Source organism: Rana temporaria, assembly GCF_905171775.1.
Source record: "Rana temporaria chromosome 4 unlocalized genomic scaffold, aRanTem1.1 chr4v, whole genome shotgun sequence".
NCBI lineage: Eukaryota > Metazoa > Chordata > Amphibia > Anura > Ranidae > Rana > Rana temporaria.
The window spans coordinates 1,449,116-1,466,227 of NW_024404458.1; the positions used below are offsets into that span (position 1 = coordinate 1,449,116).

The window sequence follows — 17,112 nt, forward strand, 5'->3', positions numbered from 1 at the left end:
CTGGTCAGGGTACCAAAAACCAAATACAAGTCCAAAGGAGAAAGAAGGTTTGCTTTTCAGGGTCCTAGACTATGGAACGCTTTACCAACCAGCATTCGGTTGGAGGAAAACCACCTGACTTTCAGAAGACGAATCAAAACTCTGCTCTTTTGATGACATGAGACACGAACAACTAGCGCCCAGAAGCGATTCAGTTCGCATGCGCCGCGCTTTATAAGTTTTTCATTCATTCATTCATTCATATATATATATATAATTTATTGAACTGCAGCTCACTGAATCACCTGCCTGCCTGAAAGTATATTAGAAAAAGTACACCAGGAACGGCCTGCAGTCAGATCTGGCTACACTGGATGCAGTGGATATATATATATAAATATGTGTGTGTAGGAGACTGTATATATATATTTATACTAAATGCACTGCAGCTCACTGAATCACCTGCCTGCTCAATCTAAATGACACTCTGTCTCTGTCCACGCCAACAACACACTACACAGGGCCGACGTGCATGCGACCTTATATAGTGTGGGGCGTGGACTTAGTCCCCCTGAGTCATGATTGGCCAAAGGCACCCTGCACCCTGCCTTTGGCCAATTATGGCTCTCTTTGCTGACAGTGCTGGGATTGGCCAAAGTATGCGGGTCATAGTGCATGCTTTGGCCAATCATCATACAGCAGTGCATTATGGTGCGTGACGCGGTGCTCGAATTTGGCGCGAACGCCCCATAATGTTCGTCTTTCGATGAACGGTGAACAGCCTATGTTCAAGTGGAACTCATGTTCGACCCGAACATAAATCTCATCCCTACTAGTGAGAGACCGGGAGCTCAGGGAGAGAAGATCTGCAGTGAGAGACTGTGTGAGAAGAAGAGAACTATTCTGTGTTACCAAGAGTTATGTAGAACTAGCGTTAGTGACTGTAACAAGATTTGTTACCATAGGAGACAGCGGTCCTACCTATACAGAAGTGGTGTCCGGCTGGAGGCCTTCCACTGTATAGCAGTCTACCTATAGAAGTTTTGTAGTCTGCCAATTGTCATTACATCTACTCAAATGTGTCCTGGCCCTAAACCGGCTCTCCAACTGTTCTTGTTCAGAGATAATAAAGAGTATGCAATGTACAACATAGAGTATATAGTGCAGGGGTCAGGAGTTATGTAATGTACAACATAGAGTATATAGTGCAGGGGTCAGGAGTATAATGTACAACATAGAGTTAATCATGCAGGGGTCAGGAGTATGTAATGTACAATAGGGATGAGCCGAACACCCCCCTGTTCGGTTCACACCAGAACCTGCGAATGGACCGAACGTTCGCGCAAACATTTAGAACCCCTTTGACGTCTATGGGACTCGAATGTTCGAATTCAAAAGTGCTCATTTTAAATCCTAATATGCAAGTTATTGTCGTAAAACGTCTTTGAGAACCCAGTCTTGCCTCAGGGAACATGTATCAATGGAAAAAAAGTTTTAAAAACAGTCGTTTTTTCAGGAGCAGTGATTTTAATGATGCTTAAATAAATAAAAATAAAAAAATGAAAAATTCCTTTAAATATCGTACCTGCTGGGTGTTTATAGTATGTCTGTGATAACGTCTGTAAATAGCACAATCACCTGCCTGCTAGTAAATTAGGAAGAACTGATCTAGCTAAACTATACAGTGTATAAATATATGTACAACACCTGGGATGTATATATATCCTCTACACACTGTAACATTAACTGACTAGCCTGCCTGCTCTATCTACCTGCAAAAAATGACACGCTCTCTGTTCCCTGTTAACTGCCGCAACACACTACACAAGGCCGCCCTGCAGGCGGCCTTTTATAGTGTGGGGCGTGTACTAAACCCCCTGAGCCATAATTGGCCAAAGCCACCCTGGCTTTGGCCAATTATGGCTCCGTGTTTTTTGCGCGCTGTGATTGGCCAAGCATGCGTGTCATAGTGCATGCTTGGCCAATCATCAGCCAGCGATGGCGCAGTGAATTATGGTCTGTGAAACGTAACTCGAATTTGGCGCGAACGACCCGTTTTGTTCGTATTTCGACGAACAATCTAACATACGATGTTTGAGTCGAACATGAGTTTGACTCGAATACGAAGCTCATCCCTAATGTACAACATAGAGTATATAGTGCAGGGGTCAGGAGTATGTAATGTACAACATAGAGTATATAGTGCAGGGGTCAGGAGTATGTAATGTACAACATAGAGTATATAGTGCAGGGGTCAGAACTCATGATATTGAAGTTCAGTAATCAGTGGTGGATGAAATGTTTACTGGAGACAAGATGCAGAGATCCCACACCGCTGCCTCCCATCTCCTGAGACTGCACTCAGTGACTTGGGTCTGAGACTATACAGACATATCCCTCCACCCGGCACAGCCAGCAAATAACAGAGCAAGTAACACGGGAGAATTGTTCTGTCAGAGATCTCACTAGACCCGGGCATGGGGCAGAAGACCCAAGGTACATACCCCAGGTGTCTAGGTCAAGTAAACCCTATGGTGAAAATCAACATTTTGCTGCCAGCTGAACCCCAGAATCTCCATAAATCCAGTCTAGAGACATAAATTGTGTCTGCAGCACAGAGAAGGAAGATTATCCCAGAGAAATACAGGAATACAGGATGGGGAACACAGATCAGGAAAGTGACCAGGGGATTACAGGCTGATATCACCCAGTCCCCGCCCTACTCTGGACCAATCAGTGAGCAGTATGGGTGGAGGAATGGATTTAGTGTTAATGACCCACCTGTGCTAATCTCTGTAGGAGTGTCCTCCTCTATAAATGTCCCCGTTATTCCATCCTCCTCCATAGACTGCTGATCATCCCTCACATACGTCTCTTCTTCTTCTGATTTCACCTCAAATTCTATATCGATTGGATCTCCACTCTAAACCAAGAGAATGAGAGAGAATATCATCTGTAAGATATAAACTTACATACAAAATCCACACATCATCTCCACCAGTCCATGTTCTAGATGCTCCGCCCCACCGACCTTGTAACAGTGGGGGATGGTGTGACCGTCCTGTGTGGAATCCCGGGAATACAGAGGACGGGGACATCTCTCTGGTGGGTTCCTGGTATTAGGTGGCTCCATCATATCCTTGTGTCCTTCTGAAAACTCCTCCATCACTCCATACTCCTCATCCTCCTCTTTATACTCTTCTTTAACATCAATATTATCTTCCCCGAGGTTTCCACTCTGAATATATAATAAAACATTCATTATAATAAACATGTTTGTGTATAAATCATAACTACCAATAATTGTTCATCATCTACCTGATGATGGTGGGGGATGGTGTGTTCCTCCTCCATCACCCCATCCTCCTCTTTTATCTCTTCTTTAACCTCAACTTTAGGATCTCTCAGGTTTCCACTCTGAATATAGAATAAAAATGACATCAATGGTAACAATGCCGATAATGTACAGATCCTAATGATACTATCAGTGATTGTTCCTCATCTACCTGATGATGGTGGGGGATGGTGTGACCTTCCTGTGTGGAATCCCGGGAATACAGAGGACGGGGACATCTCTCTGGTGGGTTCCCATTACTGGACCCATCTGTAGGAAACACACACACTGACTGAATCCATTGTTTCTATGTGTTTATCAGATGATGGGGGATCTAGGTGGAGCCTCCTTACTGCTCTCTCCTTTACAATAAAGTCTCCTCTTACCCGGTGATGTGAGGGGCGGCTGATTGTCCATCATGACGTCCTTGTAGAGATCCTTGTGTCCTTCTAAATACTCCTACATAGGGAAATAGACAGTGACATCACCCGATACTTATAAAGATAAAGTCACCATCCAGACACATCCCTTGTGTTGAACCTTCACAGACATCAGCATACTTGCCAACTGTCCCGTTTTTAAAGGGACAGTCCCGTGAAATAGGACCTAGTCCCGGCTAATTTAGCCTGCCGGGACTTGTCCCGGCTAGTGGGGAAGGCAGGTGCGGCAGTATGTTTGTTTATACATCTCCCTGCAGTCCCCGGCTGCCTGGTCCTGACACACACTGCAGAGTGAGATGGAGTGAACTGAGCCCGCCCCCCTCCTTCTCCTGCTGTGTGACGTTTCCTGTGTACACAGAGGAGGAGAGGGGAGGAGAAGGAGGCTCACCACGCTGCTGCCGAGAAAAGCTGCTCGTCTGACAAGATGACACATGTCCTGATGCAAAGTAAGTGAGCCTTCCAGAGGGGGAGGGAGGGGGTCATGCCTACGGGTTACAGTTTACTGTGAGTAATTTTGGGGGAAAGGATATGTTCTAGGGGGCACTTTGATGTATGCTGCAAGGGGGCTTGGATATGAAATCCACCCCCTTAGCACATATTCCTCCCCCCAAATTAAAGCTGCTGTCTGCCACAGAGGGGGTGGCCCTTGGCATCCCAGAAGAGATGTGGCAAATTGCTCCAGGTGCCCATACTAATGCCCCTTTCCAGGCAAGTTAGCAAAGTGTGGGTTCCAGGTCACAGGTCCAGGTTCACACTGAAAAACACAGGAACACGCTGTGCATTCTGTGCAATTTCAGCCCAATTATGTCCGCACACTCTCTGACCATCTCCTGTACCACGTCTGCAGTCTCTGTACACTGATTGTGCCCCATGTGCTCTGTTTGTTCCCCATGTACCCCGATTGTGACCTCATGTTCCCCATGTGCCTTAATGTGCCCCATGTACCCTGATTGTACCCCGATTGTGCCCCCCATGTACCCCGATGTGCCCCATGTACATGCCCTCATGTACCCTGTTTGTACCCTGAATGTGCCCCATGTACCCTGATGTGCTCCGATGAGCTCTGATGCGCCCCATGTACCCTGATGTGCCCCGATTGTGCTCTGATGTGCCCCATGTACCCTGATGTGCCGGGCTCTGTACCCTGATGTGCTGGACTCTGTACCCTGATGTGCCGGGCTCTGTACCCTGATGTGCCGGGCTCTGTACCCTGATGTGCCGGGTCCTGTGCCCTGTCGTGCCGTGTCCTGTGCCCTGATGTGCGCTGTGCCCTGTACCCTAATGTGCTGGGCTCTGTGACCTAATGTGCTGTGCCCTGATGGTGAGTGGTCAGTGTGTAGTGGTCAGTGTGCAGTGTAGTGGTCATCGTGTAGTGCAGTGGTCGGTGTGCAGTGTAGTGGTCAGGGTTAATAATGCATCCACTGACACCAGTGCTGGGGGTAAAAATGCGGCCGCTTACAGCAGCGCTGGTGGTAATAATGCGTTCGCTGACACCAGTACTGTTGTTTTTTAAGTTTGAAAGTTTGCATGCGGCCCCCCATGGCATATGAAAACTTTTCTTGTAACCCTCAGGTAATTTGAGTTTGAGACCCCTGCTATAATCTGATAAGTAGGCGAAGATTATGTGGAGTGGGTGGAGCTTCGGGGAAGTGAGTGTGGTAATTAATTAATAGCTGTGCTGCAAAGTGTCCCTGGACTTTTTTTTCAAATGTTGGCAACTATGCATCAGGAATAGTTATTTCCTCCTCCATAAAGATTATAAAATCAAAAACAAGTATCATAAGTCCACCTCTAAAAAAAAAAAAAACCCAACCCGTATTATCGTATAATCTGTTAGTATAAACTGAAATGAAGAGAATGTTCCGGCCTTGTAAGTGGGGGAATGTTGTGACCCTGAAGGGGTTAATCTAAGTCTCCACACTATATATGTGTGTATTATCATCTGCTGGAGATAAAAGACGTCACAGTGACTATGGAGGAAGAGGACGGACATGACGGGGGTTACTGGGTGTAAATAGAAGATAAGATCTTATTACCTCCTCTGCTGCCGATTCCAAAGATGTCTCCTCACTACTTCCTCCCGACTCACCTCTCACCCGTAACTTCCTGTCTATCCCTGACCATCACTTCCTGTCTTCCATAGAGACTTCTTCTCTCTATGGTAGAAGTGAGATCACCATCTTGTGGAGATCAGAGGAACTGCAGCCCAGAGAAACGTCTCATAGGTGTCCTTTTATGAAAGTGCGGTAAAATACCGCTATTCAGTTCTCAGGCATTCTCAGGGGAGATCGCTCTCCTCTGAGTGCCTGTTTATGAAGCTTTGTAGATCGATTCTCATGTTGAGATGAAGAGCGATCTACAAACGGCTGGAAACTCCTGAGAACTGCTTTTCTCACTGTAATCCCGCGTGATGTAGCGGGATTACAGTATGAGGACGTGAAAAATACAGAAAAAGTTGAACACGAATCAGCACACATTATACACCACATATTAATAAAATAATAAAGTTACATTCCCACCAAACAATATACATTAACCTAATTATTAAAAAACATTGTTTTATCAATATTTAAAGCTCATACATGTGCCTATTTAAATGTGCACACTGAAATATTTTGTTTCGTAATTTCGTTTTCGTCCGAAAAATAAATTTATTTAGTTACTCCCGAAGTCGTTTTGATTTATTTCGTTTTTCGTTGGGAATAGCTTTCGTCCGAAAATCCAGATATTATACTTGGTTTCTGTCGAATGGTCAAAAAATATTCTACGGAACATCGAAATTTTACGCCGAATCGTACATTTCCGGTCGAATATTCTGCCTACAAGAATTCTAATGTTGTATGACTAGTAATAATAATAATAAATAATAATTATATTATTATTATTTATTATTAGTAGTCAACCAGCATTAGAATTTTTCTATAGCCTATGGGCGGAGAATTAAAAATGTACGAGTGTATCTTCTCCGTCGAATTTGCTTAGCACTTTCGATATACACCATAAGCCTTCAATGACAGATTCAGCGATTTTCGATGCTTTGTCGAATCTTCGTCGTTCAATTCCTAACCTAGCCGACTTAGTTTCACATTCGTTTCTCCATCTCCGGCTCCAACATGTCCAATATGGCGGCATGCGATGATATGAGCCATTTAGACCCCATGGAGGTTCCTGGGCCTAGTACTGCAGCAGATTCCCCAGCCCCTCCATCACCCAAAAAGCGGCGCAGGAGGGGGGCACATTCTGCAACCAGCAGGAAGCGTAACATTACATGGACTCATATTGAGTTCCAGGTCCTTGTAAAGGAAACGTTTCCTTGCTGGATGCAGCTGTGTGGCCCCCGCTCCAGGGAGACCAGTCCGGAGTGGAAGTTGAAGAAGTGGGAGGAGATCTCCAAAAAAGTAGAGGCGATGTATCGCCATCGGCGTGACCCGACTGCCTGTCGTAAAAAAAATTCAGTGTCATAAAACGGTAAGTAACGTGTCTGATTTATTTTTTTACATTTTAACCAGTTCAGCCCCAGAGGATTTGGCTGCCAAATGACCGTGCCACTTTTATGCGTTTTGGCACTGCGTCGCTTTAACTGAAAATTGCGTGTGTCTCCAAAACAAAATTGAAGACCTTTTTTCCCCCACAAATAGAGCTGTCTTTTGGTGGTATTTGATCACTTCATTGATGTACGCTGATAAGGCTGCACCAATTGGCACCGATAGGTGGCACTGATGGGCACCCATGGGCTGCACTGATGGGCACCGATAAGGCGGCACTGATGGACTGCACTGATTGGGCACTGGTAAGGCGGCACTGGTGGGCACCAATAAGGCGGCACTGGTGGGCACTCAGAGGTGGCACTGAAGGGCATTGATAGGTGGAACTGGTGGGCACTGAGAATTGGCACTAATAGGTGGCACTGATAGGTGTCAGTGATGGGTGACAATGATGCGCACTGCTAGGTGGCACTGATGAGGCACTGACTGGCACCACTGGTGGGCATTGCTAGGTGGCAGTGATTGGCATTGATAGGTGGTAGTATAGCACTGACAGGTGGCACTGGTGGTCACTGTGGGCATTGGCAGGGGGCACTGGCAGGTGGTACTTGTGTCCACTGAGGCAGAATTGCCTCTTCCACTGGGGATCGATGTCCCTTACTCAACAGCCAGTGAGCGCTTTTTTTTTCCTCATGCTGTGACCGCGAGGAGAAAAAAAAAAGATTACCAAGCTTTGTTTTGATCATGTGATCAGCTGTCATTGGCTGATAGCTGATCACATGGACCGGGCCCCTTACTCGGACCAGTGATCACAGCGCGCCCTTCAGGGGGCACTTGGGGCGCACGCAAAGGGGAGGACATATATTGATATCCTCCTGGCAATTGGGGTCTGTGCTGTAGCTGTCATTTGACAATAGTGCAGGCGCTAGTGGTTAAATATATTCGCCACGATCATTGTAAGAGGAATATTTTCATGACAGTTATTTTATTTGTTCTTAGTTTATCACTAATCTGAGCAGTAAGTGCTTTAAAGTTACACTTGACCACCTGTAGATTACGCCCCCTTTCTGACCAGGCCACCTTCTTGTATTTATATTTAGCGTGCTGCAGCTTTAACTGACACAATTGCACGCTCCTGTGATGTAATACCCAAATCAAATTCACGCCCTTTTTCCCACCACATATGGAGCTTTTTTTGCAAATCTTGTGCTACATGAAAAAGTGCGCCTAATCCAAAAATTCCATTTGCATTGTTTCATTCTACATTTGTTTCCTGTGTTGATGTCATTTTCAGATTACAATTGTAGTTTAATTATGGAACCCGTGTCTCTTCTCTTTTTGTTTTGCAGTTCCATTGTGCGCAAACGCAGGCAGCCGGGGCGCCGATGAAAGCAGGTGTCTCTCCCCCCACATGAGGCAGAGCTATTAGCTGGGATAGGGGAGGATGAGATCACCCAGCTGCAGGCTCATCAAGGTTGGTCTCAGGAGTGCATTGTGCGCAGGACATTTTTTTTGTCAAGCATCGGACATTTACCATGTTGTGTTTGAGCGGAGGGCGGAGGAGCAGGAGTCCTCCACTTCATCATCAAGCAGTAAGTAGTGTACTAGTAGTGTACTAGTCGTCAGTGGCGGCTGGTGCTCAACTTTTTTGGGGGGCGCAAACAAACAAAAAATGCCTATCAAATGCAGCCACTGTGCCATCAATTATCACCACTGTGCCATGCCATCAAACGCAGTCACTGTGCCCATTGTTGCCACTGTGCACTTTAATTGTTGTTGCCACTGTGCCCATTGTTGCCACTGTGCATGTCACTGTGCACTTTAATTGTTGTTGCCACTGTGCCCATTGTCACCACTGTGCCCATTGTTGCCACTGTGCATGTCACTGTGCCCTTTAATTGTTGCCACTGTGCCCATTGTCACCACTGTGCCCATTGTTGCCACTGTGCATGTCACTGTGCCCTTTAATTGTCGCCACTGTGCTCATTGTCACCACTGTACCCATTGATGCCACTGTGCCCTTTGTCGCCTCTGTGCCCATTGTTGACGCTGTGCTCTGATAGGCACTTCCACACAGCCAACCAGCTACCGTTATTCAGGTAGCCGATGCCCAAGGTCCGGCCATCTGAATTGACCAGCGGCAGCTGGCAACAATACCATACATTCATGCAATAGACGGACCGCCATCACTGCAGTTAGTATAAGTAAAAAATACATTTTAAGGAAAATAAACATTCTTAAAGGGCCCGTTTTTTTTTTGGACTACAGGAGGGGGGGGGGCAGCGCCCGGGTGCCCCCTATGGATGGGCCACCACTGGTACTAGCGACTGACTATACAGTGGGTCCTTTTCCATTTGTCCAGCCTTCCGTTGTCAATTTCAGTGTCCATTGCTTCTCGCCCAAGCACTGACAGCCTCAGGTAGAGCCTCTGCGACGCTCTGTCAGATAACGTGTAACTTACGCAATTTGACAAAACGTTGCGGTCTGAACTGAGGCGCCTTTTCAGTGGTGGTCGCTGGAACCAGGACAGGTAAGTACCTTTTTTTTTTTAACTGATTTTTTCTAAATGGTGAATGCCTTGTAGATAAACATTAGTGACCACTGACCTGTATTGCCCATGGTAATAGAGATAATATAATACATTTTATACAGTATTATTGTTTCTTTGAAGATTGAACATTGTAACGTTCAACATTTCTCCTTTATTAAATAAATAGGTGCCATCCAGTCAGAGGGGGAGACGCAGGAGGAGGAGGCTGAGGCGGCAACGCCCACATGTAAATTCGTATAATCTTGCTGGTATCAGCTGCGGAGTGATGATCATTGATCATACCGTACATCTTTCAATGTTCTTGTACTATGTGTGGGATTGTTGTACACTGCAGATTGTAAAGTTCTTTTCTATATTATTCATAATCAACAGCTACTGAGGCTGAGCAGGAGGTGGAGGAGATCTGCCCTGGAGAGGCTGCTGGGGATACTCAAGATGGTGTCCAACAGCCAGGCGTGTCAGGTCCAGGGGGTAAGTAGTATAACTTGTTTTTGTATTTTCCAGGCAAATATAGTATTTTAAATATGAAATGCTGACGGCATACCTTGTCTAGAAATGGTTGTGATTTCTTCGCCAAAGCTTCGGTTGAGCTGCCATTATTAATTATTTATTAGTCCCCCTCTGCAGCTGATTCCAGTCTTCCTGTTGGCATTACCTGTGCTTGTTAAACCCTCAACGTCACTTCCCTGATCACGCCACCTTCTTGCTGCAGTTCAGATTCCCAGTCTGAGCCAATCACTGTCATCGTGAATAACACAGCTGGCCGGAGGGGGTGTGTCAGACAATAATCTCCAGCTATTGGCTGGCAGTCCCTGGACATGTTCAATCTCTGGCATGCCCCTGATGCATGCATTAACACTTTCCTCATGATGTCTGGTGCCTCACCTTTGGCATCTCTAAAGCAGGGGTCTCCAAACTGTGGCCCGAGGGCTAGATGTGGCCCCTTGCTAGCCTTTATCCATCCCTTGGACACTATTACTTCCACTGGCACCAACAATGGGGCACTATTTCCTCCACTGATGGGATATTATTCCTCCTACTAAGAGGGGCATTACACCTTCTATTGCCCCAGTGCCCACCAACCCTTAGGCCATATTTATCCTTACAGATGCCCTTTTTTTAAAAAAGTTTGGAGACCCCTGATCTAAAGCAAAAAATTGTAAATGACCTTGTGACCTCGTAGATCTTTGTGCAGTCAAATATCTATAAAAAGTCTGAGTCTTTAGGCTCTAGTTCAGACTCCGCCGTGTATTGTTTTGCAATGCACATAGGGAAGGCTGTTTAGTTTAGTGATATATTTTTATTTTACATGTATCCTGGAGTTCTTATTTAACTGCTCAATTTTGTCTAGTGGTTTTGTTTGAGAAGTTTTAGACATACTGATCCTTGGATCCCCAGTGGTCACTGGTCGTACACATTTTCATGCACCCTTTCTCAACTCCACTTAAATGGTCTAGGGCTGGGGTGTCAAACTGGCGGCCCTCCAGCTGTTCCGAAACTACAAGTCCCATCATGCCTCTGCCTGTGAGAGTCATGCTTGTAACTGTTAGCCTTGCAATGCCTCATGGGACTTGTAGTTTTGCAACAGCTGGAGGGCCGCCAGTTTGACACCCCTGGTCTAGGGCTTCTGAAGTTATTATTATTAAGACCTGCATAGGTCTTAAAAGCTCAGGGAGAGACCAGACCACCACTGCAGTATCAGAGGGGAGCAGATGAAGCACCAGCTGCCAGGATATGGAAGGCTCAGTAATTGTAAATTCTCTTTTATACCTCCTAGCCTAGACCTGGAGTGAGTAACCTACCTAGCCTAGACCAGGAGTGAGTAACCTACCTAGCCTAGAACAGGTGTGGGGCTTATTCAATCAGTGGCCAAGTGGCCATACAAAATTATCAACTTTAAAATGTAGTAGCCGGCAATATTTTATTAAACAACTTTTTATTAGGTCATCCCTAATGCAATGGCTTGAATGGCTTCTCTTTGGTGTGTGTAATGTTAATAGCTGGTATAGCTAATATGTTTTTCTACTTGCAAGTGCAACTGATCTTCCATATTTGCGACAGTCAGTCAGTCATGATGAGGTAGATTAGTTAGTGGTGGTCGGTCAGCACTTAGGTGTCTATTACACCTTTAGATTTTCTCCAGGGACCAAGTGGATGCGCCATGCCACCAAGCGGATAAAATCTTGTGGAGATTCCCCTTTACAATGCTTGATGTGTAGAGGGGAATCCCTTTGTATTCTGGCCGCCCGGCCTGGGGAGGACACTCAGCTCCGCCCTGGTCAGAGTACAGTAAAGTACTACACCTTCCTGCACAGCTCTGCAAACTTGGGATGATGCAGCGAATTGACACGGACACCACTATGTCCTACACACAAATTGATTAGGTGCATCTCACTGAATATCAAAAATGGAAAACTGGTATGTAAGTGAAAACATCTCAAGAGGTTACATGATTGTCTACAAGGGCTGGGAGATAATTGCCTTTATATAATGTTAGGGTGAAGAAGCCATGTGTATTTATATTGTATTATCTATCTAATGTATTTTCTTTTCTTCACAGATCAACATGAATACATACTTGACCTCCACGCAGTGGACGAAGGCCTGGACCTGCACGCGTCTTGTTCAGATCACCATCCTTCCTCCCCAGCAGTTTCTCCGGCGCATCATCTCCTCCACCGCTCAGCCTCACTACCCTCCCACCTGGACATATTACCCACTGGCGCATCCTCCCCAAGGCAGCAGACTGGTCCAGGACACGCCCACTCTCCAAAACCATGTGAGTATCTGCGGCGCATTGTGGAGTGCCAAGAGAGACAGATTCGGAGGCTATCTCACTCTTTGGCCCTCCACAATCGCCGCCACATGCGTCAGTATATGGCTCTGGGGAGGTACCAACGGGCAACCCGAAAAATGATGTGTGACCAGTTTGCTGCCATGACCAGGTCCCTAGAGCGCCACATGACAGCCACAACCAGGACCCTGGAGCGCCACATGACAGACACAACCAGGACCCTGGAGCGCCACATGACAGCCACAACCAGGACCCTGGATCGCCACATGACAGCCACAACCAGGACCCTGGAGCGCCACATGACAGACACAACCAGGACCCTGGAGCGCCACATGACAGACACAACCAGGACCCTGGAGCGCCACATGACAGACACAACCAGGACCCTGGAGCGCCACATGACAGACACAACCAGGACCCTGGAGCGCCACATGACAGACACAACCAGGACCCTGGAGCGCCACATGACAGACACAACCAGGACCCTGGAGCGCCACATGACAGACACAACCAGGACCCTGGAGCACCACATGACAGACACAACCAGGACCCTGGAGCGCCACATGACAGACACAACCAGGACCCTGGAGCGCCACATGACAGACACAACCAGGACCCTGGAGCGCCACATGACAGACACAACCAGGACCCTGGAGCGCCACATGACAGACACAACCAGGACCCTGGAGCGCCACATGACAGACACAACCAGGACCCTGGAGCGCCACATGACAGACACAACCAGGACCCTGGAGCGCCACATGACAGACACAACCAGGACCCTGGAGCGACTGGTAAACAGATTGGAGGGGAATCCAAGTTCATAATTTATTTTTTTTGTTTATTTTTTTTACTTTGTTTTAAATAAAAAAAAATGTGTTCAGAAATAATTGTTTTCTTGAATTTTGCTTTCCTTGTTAGGTTCATTAGGTGATGTACTGTATGTAAATGAACTAGTCCATTTATTGTTACTAACTTACATTTAACCATCAGGCTGAACTTTAAGAGATTTCTCTCTACACTATTTCAATGTTCAAAGGGTAATCCCATGTATATTCATATTGTGTCCAGTCACGCCGTTCAGCTATCCCCCCACCAGAATCAAGGGCGGATCCAGAGTCTAGTCTCGGGAGGGGCACTGCCAGAAAATAAGGTGTTGCTTACAGAACTCAATTAGGTGTCCGGTGTGTCCACTGCAATGTTGCAGTACCGCTAAAAAATCAATGATCGCCGCCATTACTAGTAAAAAATATTTAAATATAAATGCCATAAATCTATCCCATAGTTTGTAGACGATTGTCAGGCACTGCAGACGTGGTACAAGAGATGGTCAGAGACTGCAGACGTGGTACAAGAGATGGTCAGAGACTGCAGACGTGGTACAAGAGATGGTCAGAGGATACAGGAGATGGTCAGAGACTGCAGACGTGGTACAAGGGATGGTCAGAGACTGCAGACATGGTGCAAGAGATGGTCAGAGACTGTAGACATGGTACAAGAGATGGTCAGAGACTGCAGACGTGGTACAAGAGATGGTCAGAGGATACAGGAGATGGTCAGAGACTGCAGACGTGGTACAAGGGATGGTCAGAGACTGCAGACATGGTACAAGAGATGGTCAGAGACCGCAGACATGGTACAAGAGATGATCAGAGACTGCAGACATGGTACAAGAGATGGTCAGAGACTGCAGACATGGTACAAGAGATGGTCAGAGACTGCAGACATGGTATAAGAGATGGTCAGAGACTGCAGACATGGTACAAGGGATGGTCAGAGACTGAAGACATGGTACAAGGGATGGTCAGAGACTGTAGACATGGTACAAGGGATGGTCAGAGACTGCAGACGTGGTACAAGGGATGGTCATGGTACAAGGGATGGTCAGAGACTGGAGACATGGTACAAGAGATGGTCAGAGACTGAAGACATGGTACAAGAGATCAATACAGCCTCGTCAGTGCCCATCATTGCAGCCTCACTGTACATAGGATTGCAGCCCCACTGTATATATGAACGCAGCCCCACTTTTGTATACTAATGCAGTCCCACTTTTGTATATAAATGCAACCCCACTTTTGTATATAAATTCAGTCCCACTTTTGTATATAAATTCAGTCCCACTTTTGTATATAAATTCAGCCCCACTTTTGTATATAAATTCAGCCCCACTTTTGTCTATGAATGCAGTCCCACTTTTGTCTATGAATGCAGTCCCACTTTTGTATATGAATGCAGCCTCACTTTTGTATATGAATGCAGCCCCACTTTTATATGAATGCAGCCCCACTTTGTATATGAATGAAGCCCCACTTTGTATATGAATGCAGCCCCACTTTTGTATATAAATGCAGCCCCACTGTTGTATATTAATGCAGCCCCACTTTTGTATATAAATGCAGCCCCACTTTTGTATATAAATGCAGCCCCACTTTTGTATATAAATGCAGTCCCACTTTTGTCTATGAATGCAGTGCCACTTTTGTCTATGAATGCAGTCCCACTTTTGTCTATAAATGCAGCCCCACTTTTGTATATTAATGCAGCCCCACTTTTGTATATTAATGCAGCCCCCCTTTGTATATGAATGCAGCCCCACTTTTGTATATGAATGAAGCCCCACTGTGCATGGCACTCACCATGGCATTGCCTCGATCACACACAGCAGGTATCTCCTCTCCCGACGTGTGTCATGGAACAAACAGGAGCTGTAGGTCTGTGTTCGGCAGGGCAGTGTGCTCTAGCAAGGTCCCCCCCTAGACGGGCTTGTGTGATAGACAAAACACTGATTCAATCAGTGTTCCATCTCCATCTACTATCACACGAGCAGGTCTAGCACAGGCAGCATAGCCGAACACAGACCCAGCTCTCACACACAGCCAGAGATGCCCGGTGTCATACACGCAGGAGAGAGGGGGAGCGCAATTGCCCTGTTGCCCCCCCCCCCTGGATCCACCGGTGACCAGAATACACATACACTCCTCAACAGTTTAAAGGGCAGTTATCATTTCCAGGGCTTGAGTAACATGGCAGCAGGGTAGATTACTCACACTGGAGACAATTACAGATGGTCATGAAACAGGCGGAGGATCAGAGAGGTCCCTGTTGTCTCCAGGATCAGAGATGGCAAATGGGAGGGGTCCCGGGCATCGGGATGCAGCTCAGCAGTGACCAACTAATCTACCTTGCATAGAATCACGTTTCCAGCTCTATGCTTCTTTGTGCTATGTTGTGTTGGTAAGGTAACATATTCTGATCCTTGAGTTGACAGTCTCTCCATCAAGAGGAACTGTCATGCTGTTGATCTATTCTAATATTTTTCTATTGGAATTTGAGTTCATTCTATATGAATTTCGAATTTCAGAAAATGGAAGCCAAGTCATATTCTATTGTATTTGATTACATTCTATTAAATCCCATCCTGTTCTTTACTATTCTTTGATTTTCATTCTATTGTTTTATTATTTTATATTCTATTTTATTGTATTCTTTTTTAGAAATCGATTTATATTTTTTAGATTTTGATTCAAATTTGCTTTCAATTTTAATTCGAATTTGTTTTCGAATCTAATTTGTTTTTGAATTCGATTCGAATAGAATTTGTTTTCTAATCCGGTCGAAATATTTTAGAATTTGGCCGGATTTTTCAAAATTCGGTCGAAAATGAACGAATTCCGAAAACAAATTTAACACATGTAACAAATCTAACTTAACAAAATTAATTAAATAACTAATTAAAACGAAACTAAACAACATTTTCCCTCTTGCACATGCTTACAGAGATGATCCTCCTTGAAAGAATTACACCTGGATCTCCTTCTTAACATCACCCAGGTACTGACTGACAGGTGATCAATCCTTCAGTGTCCGGCTACCTTGATCCCCGGTGGTTTGTTGAGATCCTTTTGGATCACCAGCCTCTCATTGGCTCTCCTCAGATGGACTCCCCACCGAACAGCTATACCGCTTGGGATCTTCAGAAATGGGAACCCAGTCGACCACTGGGCTCCAGCCACAGCTCAAAGGTTCTGGACCAACATGGTCCCGAAACCAGAAACACCCCGTGGCACGCACGCCCCGGCCAGGTAGGCCATAAGGCCGGGTGCCATGAAGTGGTCACCCTAAAGGTGGGTGCCACACTGGAAGAAGACCCAGAACCAATGGCGTCTGCCCCATAAATACCCTCTCCCAGCATGCACAGGGAGGAAACTCCCTCCTGATTGGCTGCTGGGAAAGAGCACCCAAGTCTCGACTTCACTGCTGCCACCTATCGTCCTGGGGTGGGAAAACACCCCAACAACAACAGAATGAGCCCACAGCACAGCCAAGCTGAGACAGAGACCCTGAACATTGTAATTCGGATCAGAGTCATTAGCACTCCGATCTCCCTCTAAATTCCAATATCACCGGTACTTGGAAGTGACCAGGCGCTACACGAGAGATGTTACTAAATGTCCTGATCCTATCAGTGTCTCTATCATTTCCCTCTGCCAGCCGTGGAATCTGATCTCTCTGCCAGTCCCATCCTC

At 46.1% G+C, this 17,112-nt stretch overlaps 1 protein-coding gene across 1 annotated transcript in view; it reads left to right on the plus strand.

The window, feature by feature from the left end:
* LOC120921804 overlaps nt 1–8,653 on the plus strand; it is a 45,337-nt gene extending 36,684 nt beyond the window's left edge. Inside the window, exon 7 of the mRNA XM_040334306.1 lies at nt 8,588–8,653. Within this exon, the coding sequence (XP_040190240.1) occupies nt 8,588–8,653 (66 nt within the window). The remainder of the gene's footprint in view (nt 1–8,587) is intronic.
* Nucleotides 8,654–17,112: the final 8,459 nt, after the last annotated feature.